At 48.8% G+C, this 11351-nt stretch overlaps 2 protein-coding genes across 2 annotated transcripts; both read right to left on the bottom strand.

Annotated features, from left to right (window-relative positions):
- Positions 1-534: 534 nt before the first annotated feature.
- MRPL53 (mitochondrial ribosomal protein L53) lies at positions 535-3010 on the bottom strand. The gene is made up of 3 exons (XM_008064364.2): positions 2842-3010; positions 2628-2740; positions 535-2507 (listed from the first exon to the last, which is right to left on the bottom strand). The coding sequence occupies exons 1-3, from the start codon at positions 2931-2933 to the stop codon at positions 2374-2376; spliced, it is 339 nt and encodes a 112-aa protein (XP_008062555.1). The 5' UTR covers positions 2934-3010; the 3' UTR covers positions 535-2373.
- An 871-nt stretch (positions 3011-3881) lies between these two features.
- CCDC142 (coiled-coil domain containing 142) lies at positions 3882-11345 on the bottom strand. Its single transcript, XM_008064363.1, has 9 exons — positions 10720-11345; positions 10432-10518; positions 10209-10352; positions 9930-10060; positions 9744-9857; positions 4986-5100; positions 4588-4765; positions 4266-4465; positions 3882-4161 (listed from the first exon to the last, which is right to left on the bottom strand). Exons 1-9 carry the CDS (start codon positions 11189-11191, stop codon positions 3914-3916), a joined length of 1689 nt encoding a protein of 562 aa, XP_008062554.1. The 5' UTR covers positions 11192-11345; the 3' UTR covers positions 3882-3913.
- Positions 11346-11351: the final 6 nt, after the last annotated feature.

Below are 11351 nucleotides of genomic sequence, written 5' to 3'. Positions count from 1 at the left end.
ATTATGCTATAGGTTCACTTATATTTCACTATAATCCGACTTCTGGCCCTACTTGGTAGAATTTTTGCTCATTCAAACCAAATCAAATCCAATGGTCAGTCCTGTTATCTTACTTGCTACCCCTGCACTTGTCTATGACTTTATTGTAGCATGTATTGCATGCCTGAGTTCCACTATTAATCTTTGTATCGCAGCTGGGCATGGTGGCTCACACCTGTGATCCCAGCACTGTGGGAAGGTGAGGCAGGATTGCTTGAGGCCAGGAGTTCAAGACTAGCCTGGGCAACATAGTGAGACCTCATCTCTACAAAAAACCCCAAAATTAACTGGGCATAGTGGCACACACCTGTAGTCCCACCTACTTGGGAGGCTTAGGCGGGAGAATCACCTGAGCCCAGGATATTGAGGTTGCAGTAAACCCTGATCGTGCCACTGCACTCCAGCCTTGGCAATAGAGACTACAACTAAAAAAATAATCTTTATATCTCAATACCAAATCACAATTATAGGCATAAAGTAGATACTAAACATTTGTAAATTCAACAAATGTTTACTGCACACTCCATCACGTCATGCAAGGTGCTGGGGACACAGAAAACATCTCCAACCTTAAGTTCACAATCTAGAAGCACAATGCCAGCACTCAATCCATGCTGAACCAACCCCATCTTCACAGATGTAGAAACAGCTAGTTAATCATGGAGCTGGGAACTCAAATGCAGGCTGTCAGTGTTTTTTCAACTTTACAATAAGGGCTCTTTGATAATAGCACTTACTATGCTCCCAGCAATGCTTATTTAATCCTCTCAACAGTCTTATGAGGAAGGCACTACCATCTGTTTTACAAACGAGGAAACAGGCACTGATAGATTAGATAATCTGTTCAAGGTCACTATCCAAAGCTATTTAAGGGCAGAACTGGGATTTCAACACCAGGCAGTGTGTCTTTTTACTGCACTGTACTGCCTTCTGGAAGTTTTCTTATATAAAGGGGGAAAGGGAAAATAGTTATTTGAAGACAACATCCCCTTAGGCAGGAAAAAGGTATAATTATGCTGTAGGAAAGTCACAGGAAATATATTTGGAAAAGTACACAGCAGCCACTGTCTAGACATCTTTGATTGCCTAAGCTGAGCATTCTGAAGTTCTCTAAAGCAGGGGCTTTCAACCATTGTTTCCTACAACCTATAGTAAGAAATAATCCTAAATTCCAACCCAGTATGTACAGATACACACACATTCTTTCTCATGTAATATATATATATACATGATTATATGTTTAAAACTAAAGTTTTCTAAAATAATACTTCCCATTCTATGTGGTGTGCATTCTGATAATTTTTATTCTACTTTTTTAAAAAAGACTGATTTAAACATCTAAATCGATTTCATGATCCACACTAATGGGTGTTTACCAACTATGAAAAACACTTTAGGTACTGTTTTCTGAAACAGGTAGTAGTGAGAGATAAAACCAATTATGTGCTTTGGAAGGATAAGATTAGACAGCAGCAAAAATGATTAGAAAAAAAACAGGTGGAAGAATGCAGTTATAATAGAGCAGAGTGGATGGGAGTGGAGAGCATTTCAGGAGCTTTTAAAAAAGGTATAATATTCTGAACTGATTGACCAGATATGCAGAGAAAGGGAGAGGGCAGAACCAAGGACAACACCGTGTTTCTAGCCCCTGTAGGTGGGCAGATGAAGTGCCTTTAAAAGGAATGGGGAAGTCAGGGAGAAGAGGCAAGCATATGTATAAGATTATCAGTTCTATTTTAGACAAAGGGGTTGGTGGGATTTGGAGAAAATTGGTCGTAGATCACCTGACTATAGCACAGTAGTTGGGACTAGAACTAAACAAAAACAGGTTTAACCTCAGAGAGGGTGGTTCATGAAAATGAGATACCCCAGAAAAAAACAGAAGAAAAAGGATGAAGGTAATACTCCTATATGGTTAAGAAAAGCAAAAGGACCCAAGAAGGAAAGAGAGGATGATTTAAGAGTGGCAGATGCTACTAGATACAAAGATGAGGTCTGAGAAACAGCATGCTGTTTGTCAGTGTTCTTTTGCACCGGATTTGGTAAATAAGTGATAACTTGAGTGAGTGGTGGCATAAGCCAAATTCAGAAGCGTTAAGCAGTGAGTGATAGTAAGAAAGCAAAATAAATTCAAGTCTGTCCAGACACCACCTCCCCATCTTGTCTTGCCCCAGAAGCAAATATTGTAGCCGCAGAGCTTTTCCCTTTCTCCTCGACACCGCCCCGCAACGTGACCCTCCAGATAGTGATCTGAATGGATTAAATCAAGCTCTTCCTTCTTAGCTACGTGTCGTAGTCCTGGCTAAAGTCAGCTTCTTGGTCTCTTTGGTGCCGTCAGCGCCGAGTAGCAGCGCCTGGCTTGTCCCCGCTGCTCGCTCCGTCCCTGGCCTTGATGTGGGAGGTGAAGGCAGTGAGCATTTCCAGAGCGGTGAGGTGGGCACCGCGCATTATCAGGCGATGCCCGTCTCCTGGGGAGGAAACAAATGAATCAGGCACGGGAGTCGGGGGCGCGGTAAAGCAGGGCGGGGGCCGAGGGGCGCGCTGGCTGTTTACTGCCCCCTCCCACCCGTCTTCCGACCCAAGCCCACCGAACAGCACATCCACGCAGGGCTCGGAACCGTCGTGCCTCACGTCCGCAATCACTGAGCAGTTGAGATTGGTGGAGCGGACCTTCTCGCTGCTCACCGCCTGGAGGAAAGTTCTACGGTGCGAAAAATGGCGTGAGCTTCGGGGCCGAGGGGCTAAAGTCCCGACGGAAAGAAGGCACGCCGCTTCTCGCCGCCACCCTCCTCCCGCTTGTACCTTGTCGATTCCACATTCTTCTCGAAGGGGCAGAACTGAACCCGAACCTGCTTGACAGATCGGAGCCCAAGCCGAGCCAAGGCGGCCGCCATGATGACCTCCACCCCGGAAGGACTTGCGGACGGAACTGTCGGCTGTGCGAGAAGCTGTGATTGGTCGGGCTTCCGCAGCCTGCCAGCCGCTGTGGGGTAGCGACTTCCAGCTGCCGGGCGCGGAGGCGGCCTCGAAACTGCTGCCCAGACCTCCCAGCACAAGGAGGAGGAAGTCAGGGAGAGAGAGAGGTGGTTTCGGCTCAACGCATGTAGGGACTACAGTAAGCGGTCAGCGAATATTACCTGTCATGAATAGTCCTTTTGGACCACGGTGAAGGCCATACATAAATAGCGCAAAAAACCCCTTGGCACGAAAATACCGTTTTCTGCAGCCTTTCCCCTTTCTGTATCCTCCTGTGCCAGATATAGGTTAACACCATCTTAAGTCTTGGCCCCTTTCAAGGAGAGAGCACTACCACAGCAGGGATTATCCACCGATCGGGAGGTAAATCCCATTCAGGTACCAAAGCTTAAACATGAAGGTCCGACAGCCCAATATGGCTCAAAGTAGTAATGGGAGGGGGGTACAGGGGAATACAGCCCTCGAGACTGATCCAGATGTAGAAATGCCTATTCTATCTCTGGTTCCACGAATTAACTGTTTTTAGCCTGACTCCTGGGACTTAAGTGGAAATGGCATCTAGTCTCTCGTCTTCTCTTGCTTTTCCCTTCCCCCATCCCCTGAGATTAAACTCCCTAGTCCTTCCTTCAACTTCTATCCCCGGAACTCTTCACTGTTGGGGAAATAGGCTTGAGCCTCCCAAGGATGCTGACCTTCAAGTTCCAGCGAGTGGTTTTACTCTTTACCAGGCTGGAGTGATCTTGGATTCTTTAAATCCAGGCTCTGTAACTTGTGATTCTCAGCTATGCTTTCTTCCAAACTCCAATTCTAGGCTTCTTTAATAGCTTTTCCAAATGTGTTTTCCAGCCATAGATGGGGAGCTCTGATTTCTGGCTTCTGGTCCCAGGTTCCTTAGGATTCAGGACTGGTTCCCCAGGCAGGAAAGAAAAGGCAAGTGCCAACGGGGACGCTGGTGCTGCCTCAGGGCGAGCCAGGCCTGCTGGTTTCCCACCAAGTAGGCCTGGGGGCTAGGTCCCCCTTCCCCCAGTGTGCTTAGCAGTTGAGTCTGAACTGGGAATGCTCCAGGCCGAAGAGCAGGCTCCCAGCTCTCCAAGCTATTGTGGCTGATGCTGGGCAGTTCAGTGGTCTGGACCTCCTGACGAGCACCTGGTAAGGCAAGACTGGAAGGTAGGTGGCTGGTTGGGAAGTGCGGAAGCCAGAGCAATGGGGTGCGGGTCATACAAAGCTGTGAGGGTTGGGGAGTGACTCACAGCAACAAGAAGGCCTCCTGTGGACCGAAGACTTGGGCATGGGCTGCTGCAGCAGACACAGCAGGGCCCCATCCAGCCGCTGGAAGATGCCGAGCATAAGCAGAGTCTGGCGAAGATCTGGCGACAGGCTCCACTGTTCCTCTTCCAGCAATTCCCTGATCACGCCGAAGTCTTGCCTGAGCTGCAGCGCCCCCTGCAAACTGGATAACGAGGTACATTGTGGCCACCCGACCCCTCTGCCTTTACAGACTGCTCTGCCCCCTCTTCCTCCCTTTTCCCCACTTCCGTTCATCCCCCTGCCTCTGCCACCTTTTCTCCCCACCTGAACCGGATCCCATGGGCGAGGATATAGTTGAGCCAGGCATCCAGGATGGCTGTCAGCGCCTGACCAAGGGCAGGGGCCTGGGCTTGGGGTGGCAATCCCTGCAATCCTTGTAACACTGGCTCCAGTACAGTGCGGACCACTAATCCAGCATACTCACTAGGAACACTGGGCAGTTCTGGAGTAAGAGGAGAAAGAACAGGATATAATGGCTATGGAGATCCGTTGAACTCCTAAATGGAGTGTTTGAGAGAAGAGGGTAGGATTTAGGGAGGGGAGGGGAGGGCACACAGAAGATGAGGTCAAGGATGGGGCAGTGCAGTGGAGCCAGGATTTGAAGGGGCTGGGACAATATTTCCCCTCCCCACCCCCCTCAGAAAGCTAGAATGAGGAGTTACCAGAACAAAGACGAAGCCGCCAGTATCGACCCTGTGGCATGTAGCGCTTGAAGCCCTGTGTGGCTTGTTTATGACACTCTTGAAAAAAGAGACTTAGTGATTCTTCAGGCAGGAGCTGTGCGTATAGGGAGAAAGTAAGAGGGACTTGACAAATTATGATGATCTTCTAAATCTGATATCTTTGGCCTGGTGTCCATAAAGCCCCAGAATTATGTGCATGATTGTGTGAGCCTGCCCATTTTTTGAGAGAAGCCATATCTTTCATTGGGTTTTCTAAGAGGTCTGGACCCAAATTACGAACAATCGCCCTAGGATTACCCTGCTTTCCCCAGCTTGGTTCAGAAGACGAAAAACACTTGAGGTTAATTTTAATCTATGAGAACTTTGAGGAAAAAGAGTGACATACTCCAGAAAGAGCACATGCCAGAGAGAAGGGTCTGTGTGATCTGCAGATGGGCAGAGGGCAAGAGAAGAAAGGCAATTATAATAGTCTTCTGGTTATCACCTACAAAAGGAAGGCAGGAACTGGATGTTAACCAGGATCAATGACTATTTTAACATTCTGGGATTCAGAAAACTTTAGAATGTCCTTATGTTGAATATTCTTGACAGCTCACTCTAGCGCAATATAACTCATAAAGCAAAAAAGGTCCATATGTGAATTTGGTTTGTTTCTTTGGTTTGTTTGGTACGTTTTGGTTTTGGATGGACAGAGAACAGAGCAATAAAAAGGGTTTCTGTTCTAAAGCCCATCTTGGACGAGGGGAAACCCAACAAATGGAATTAATGGCAGCCGCTCCGTAAAGAAAAGGTAGATGTCAGGAACCCTGAAGAGAGGAAAGGTCTGAGGGGCCTGGGTTAGGGTGGAGCCTATGTGCCTCCTGGCACATCTGACAACCTATTTAAATCTAAACTCTTGCTCTTCTTCATCAAACTGAATCCCCTTATCCTTCCTTATTTATGTCAAGGAAATTAACCCCCCCCCCCTTTTTTTGAGTTGAGGTCTCATTCTGTCACACAGGCTGGAGTGCAGTGGCTAATCATGGCCTACTGCAGCCTCTACCTCCTGAGCTCAGGCAGTCCTTCTGCATCAGCCTCCTGAGAGGCTGAGATTACAGGCACAGGCTGGTTACTTTAAAAAAGTTTTTTCGTAAAGAAAAAAGGCCTCACTGTGTTGTCTAGGCTGGAAATTACCCTTTTGTCAGTGACATTTGTTAGGAACCTCTCACCCAACCCTTTGAGGGAATATAAGGTACGCAGTATGTGACAGTCTCTCCTCCATCACCTAGGACCTTACAGTCCACATGAAGAGAAAACTCACAGTGCCTGATTCTTCTTTGTCATCCCAGTGATGTATGTGCAGGAGCACCCAGAACAGACGCCTAGCAATACAAGCACCAGGCGGAGGAGCAAGGCCTATGAAGTGCTTGGCATGATGTGTGATTCACATGGTGAACACACTGTCCTTATCCTTTTTGCTCTGTTCTTACCACCACTACAAAGAGGCAAACCCTTCTCTTCATGGCTTCCCACCTCCCTTCCATCCTGCCCCTACAGCTAACTCAAACTTCTATCACCATCTTCACTCTTCCCCTTCTGCTCTGAGAATGGTTCCCCATCACTCATGAGACAAAGCCCAAATTCTCAGGGCTGGTGTTCAGTGCCCTCTACAATTTGATGCCAACTTGTTTATGCCTCCAAGCCCCCTGCCCCACCCTGCACATACCCACAAAAGGAACCTCGGCTCTGGTCAGGCCGTCTCTCTACTATTCCCCCAAGGATCTATGAACTGCCCACTTCCAGTAACCTTTTCCAATCCTCTGAAGCTGCCCAGCCACCAGCTCTAGGTGCAGGCCATGTACAGAGCCTTCTGTAAAACACATGGCCACCATAGCTTCCCCTACTCAGAGCTCATATGTCCATCGCTGTCTGCAGTACCATGATGAGCCTGCTCAGGGCATGTTGAATTTACTAAGTAGACAGCAGTAAATTGAGGTAGAAATGCCCAATAGGCAAATGCAGATGCTGGACCGGAACTCTGGGAGCCAGATGAGCTAAACTGTGGAGTTCATAGTACCAAGACACTGTGGGTGAGCAGGAATGTAGAGAGAAAAGATGCAAAGTCAAGGACTGAAATCCACATCCATGCAAAGAGGAGGATTTGGGGCAGGAGGAGAAAAAAAACCCAGAGATCCTCCTTAGCAGGAATAGCTAATGTGCAAACGGGGAAGACATTAAAATAGAATAATAATTTTATTCATAAATATAAAAATATATATTTTCCTTTTTTTTAGAGACAGGGTTTCACTCCATCACCCAGACTGAAGTGTAGTGGCACAATCATAGATCACTGCACCCACGAACTCCTGGGCTCAAGGGATCCTTCCCCTTTAGCCTTCTGAGTAGCTATAACTACAGGTACATGCCACCATGCCTGGCTAACTTTTTTGGTTTTTGGTAGAGACAGGGTCTCACTATGTTGTCCAGGCTAGTCTTGAACTCCTGGCCTTGTGATCCTTCCACTTCAGCTTCCTAAATAGCTGGGACTACCAGTTACTTTTTAAATTTTTATTTTCATAGAAACAGGGTCTTGCTTTGATGCCCAGGCTAGTCTCAAACTCCTGGCTTCAAGCAGTGCTCTCTAATTGGCCTCCCAAAACAATGGAATTATAGACATGAACCACTGTGCCCAGCCTTAGAAGAAAATCTTAAAAGAAACATCCAAGTATGGATGAAGGTTACCACTGTGAAACAGGAGCAAATCAAGTGCTTTTTTTTCCATTAGAAGCCTTATAAGATACTATTTTATTTCACTTTTTTTTGTTGTTGTTGGAGTCTCACTGTCACCCAGACTGGAGTGCAGTGGCACGCTCTCGGCACCGAAACCTTGACCTGCTGGGCTCCGACGATCTTTCCGCCTCAGCCTTCCAAGTTGCCAGAACTACAGGTACACGCTACTACTCCCGGATAATTTTTTAAAAATTTATTGTAGAGACGAGGTCTCGTCAAGTTGCCCGCATGCATCTTGAACCTGCCGGCTCAGGCAATCCACTCGCCTCGGCCTCCCAAAGTGCTGGGATTACAGGCTGAGCCACCAAGCCCGGCTTATTTCACGTTTTAAACGATAGACATGTATCACTTTAATAAAAACACAAACTTTAAAAAAAATTTTCTTTTTTTTTAAACACCAGTTTTGGGTGTCTACACATTTTTATTTTTATTTTTTTGAGTTGGAGTCTCACTCTGTTGCCCAGGCTGGAGTGCAGTGACACACTGTTCATGGCTACCGCAGCTTCGATCTGCTGGGCTCAGGCAATCCTGCCTCAGCCTTCTAAGTAGCTGGAACAACAGACATGCGCCACCATGCCCAGCTAATTTTTTTATTTATTGTAGAAACGAGGTCTCACCATATTGCCCAGGCTGGTCTCGAACCCATGGCCTCAGGCAATCCTCTCTTCTCAACCTCCCAAAGTGCTGGGATTATAGGTGTGAGGCAATGCTCCTGGCTGCTTACACATATTTTTTTAAAGTGAAAAGGCAGGATTTATTAAGAGTACGGAAAAGCTCCCACAGTGGGAGGGGACCCAAGGGGGTTGCCCATCTACACATTTTTAAAGAGGAGAAACATACTGAAAGCTGAGAAGTAAAGGGAAAGATGTAATCATCCTGATATTTCCCTATAAAATATACCTCAGTATCCAAACCATTAATGAGGGCAAGTTTTTCTTTTTTTTTTTTTGATTTGGAGTCTCACTCTGTCGCCCAGACTAGGGTGCAGTGGCCGCTCCTGGCCACCACAGCCTCGACCTGTTGGGCTCCGGTGATCCTTCCGCCTCAGCCTTCCAAGTAGCCGGAATTACAGGCATGCGCTACCACACCCGGCTGATTTTTTGATTTATTGTAGAGATGAGGTCTCGCTGCCCAGGCGGGTCTTGAACCCGCAGGCTCAGGCAATCCACTCACCTCAGCCTCCCAAAGGCGCGGGATTACAGGCTAAGCCACCGAGCCTGACAAGTTTTTCTTTACAGGAGTAATCCAACTAATAAATGAAGAAGGAATGATAGAATTGGAATGTCATCCCCTTACAACCTCTAATGAAATAGTGAATCTAGGCAGTGATTAGCCATTAGCATCACATAATAAGAATCTGTCATAATTCAGGGGAAGGTAGAGGATGTATAGATGAAATAAAACTAAGCTGGGTGCAGTGGCTCATGCCTGTAATCCCAGCACTTTGGGAGGTCAAGGCAGGAGGAATGCTTCAGCTCAGGAGTTCAAAACCAGCCTGGGCAACATAGCAAGACATCACCTCTACAAAAAAAAATTTGCTGGGTATGGTGGTGTGCACCTGTAGTACTACATACACAGGAGTATGAGGCAAAAGGATTGCCTGAGCCCAGGAGGTAGAGGCTGCAGTGAACCATAATCATGCCACTGCATTCTGGCCTGGGTGACAGAGTGAGTCTCTGTCTCTAAAAAATAAAATTAAATTAAAAAACTGACCATAAGTTGGTAATTCTAAAGACTTGTTGGTAGACATATGGGAGGTCCATTATACTCTTCTCTCTATAATTTGTGTCTGAAATTTTCCATAGTAAAAAGTTAAAGAGAACAAAAAAATCAACAGAGCAGGAAAAGATAAATTTAGCAGAGACTCCAAGGAGATTCCAAGTTACTGAGATGTTCCACTCTCTTCCTCCCCCGGAAGCTGGCACAGACAGGATCTTACAGCTGGCACTGTAAGCTGGCACGCCTCACCTGGATCCGTGCAGTCAGCTTCTGGATCTCTAGGCCCAGCTGCTGCTCCACCTCCAGAGCTAAGCTTCCCTCCAAGGCCAGGCTAGCCAGGGCTTCTGCCTCATGCAGTAGAGACTTTGGGTGGAAACAGGGCGTGAGGGCTCAGCCCATCCCAGGCTGCTTCCCTCCCACTCCCAAGCCACTCACAGGTAAGTCTTTTTGGATCAGGAGTAGGAAGGAACCTGGGATCCATGCTTCCAGGTGCTGCTGAACTCTACCCAAGAGCCAGAGCAAGGTGGTCTGCAGGGTGCAGAGCCCCAGGGCGATAGGTGCAGGACCTGGGGAGGGGAGCAGCAGAGTGAGTATATTAGGGGTCATGGAGTGCCTTTGGGAGGAGGCAGACTTCAGAACAGAGTGAAAGAAGAACGGGGATACTGTCAACTGTTCTCCTGTCCCCCACCCCCCATTTCCAGGCCCTTGTTTCACCTGGAGGCCGACAGATCAGTGATCTGGACTCTCGGAGGGCATCCAAGAAAGGAGGAAAGAGCTGTTGGAGAAGTTCAGCAGTAGGAGAGGATGTGGGAAGGCTGCTCTGGTCCCCAAGAGCTGATCCCAAGGCCTGGCAGAAACCTGAGGATGAGAGGGTATAGTCTGGTAGGGAAGGGGCAGCCCAGGACTTGTGGCACCCCCAATGCCCCTTTCTTCTCACCTTGGTCCCAGCTCCAGATCAGAGACTGATGAAGTAGGCTGTGACACAAAATAGCCAGCTCCTTCTCACACTCCTGAGGCAGGGATGCTAGTGGGAGAAATGACTATGGAACCTGAAAACAAGGCCTCTTTCCACAACCCCCGCCTTGAAGGCCCAGAAGCTATAATCTGAATACAGGGATGTTCATACTAAAGGGCCCACTTTTGCAGTCAGGCGGGCAGGTGAGTTGACAAGGGGCAAAGAAGAGACCCCAGCCTTCCCAAGCGTCCACCCAGGCCCATCACTCACCCTGACCCAGTGCCTGACTCAGCTGTTGTGCTGCTGCCTTGGGGTCCCTCCAGGGTCCCAGATTTAGGTTCAGACTCTGAGCACAAGCTGCCCACAGTAGGGTCCAATATTGGCTCCACAGGGCTCCAGCCCCTCCAAGCCCCTGTCCATGGCTTCCTGAACCCGCCACGCCCCCCACCAGGACAAACAGCCCTGGGAGCAGCTCCCGTTCCTCATGGCACCGCCTGCGGAGCTGGTCTCGCAACCCTGATCCCCTGAGCGCCTTTTCCAGCTGACTTGCCGCCTGGCAACCCCGCTCCCCCGTCAAGAGGCGGAGCACACGGGCCGGAGGGAAAGGGCGCGCAGCCCCTGGGACACGGCTCAAAACTTTCCCCTGCAGCCCATGGTAGGCGGGAAGTGCCAGCAGCAGCTCGGAGAGTTGGGATGCCAGGCCCGGGCTAGCGGGCGCCCGGCCCAGAGCGCGAAGCTGCATCTCTATGGCAGCATCTAGGCACTGGGCGGCTAGTCCGATGGGGCGCGCCAGGGGAAGCGGCGCCTGAGTCTCCTGAAAGCTGATTCGTACAGCTGCCCCTCGGGAGGGGTGCGGCTGCAGATCGCGGCACAGCTGGGGCAAGTGGCTAGGGCCGCGGGGC

Source organism: Carlito syrichta, unplaced genomic scaffold, assembly GCF_000164805.1.
Source record: "Carlito syrichta isolate Samal-C Ts95f unplaced genomic scaffold, Tarsius_syrichta-2.0.1 Scaffold307324, whole genome shotgun sequence".
Taxonomy (NCBI): Eukaryota; Metazoa; Chordata; class Mammalia; order Primates; family Tarsiidae; genus Carlito; species Carlito syrichta.
The sequence above is the reverse complement of the archived record's forward strand: the minus strand, read 5'-3'. Positions and strand labels throughout refer to the sequence as shown.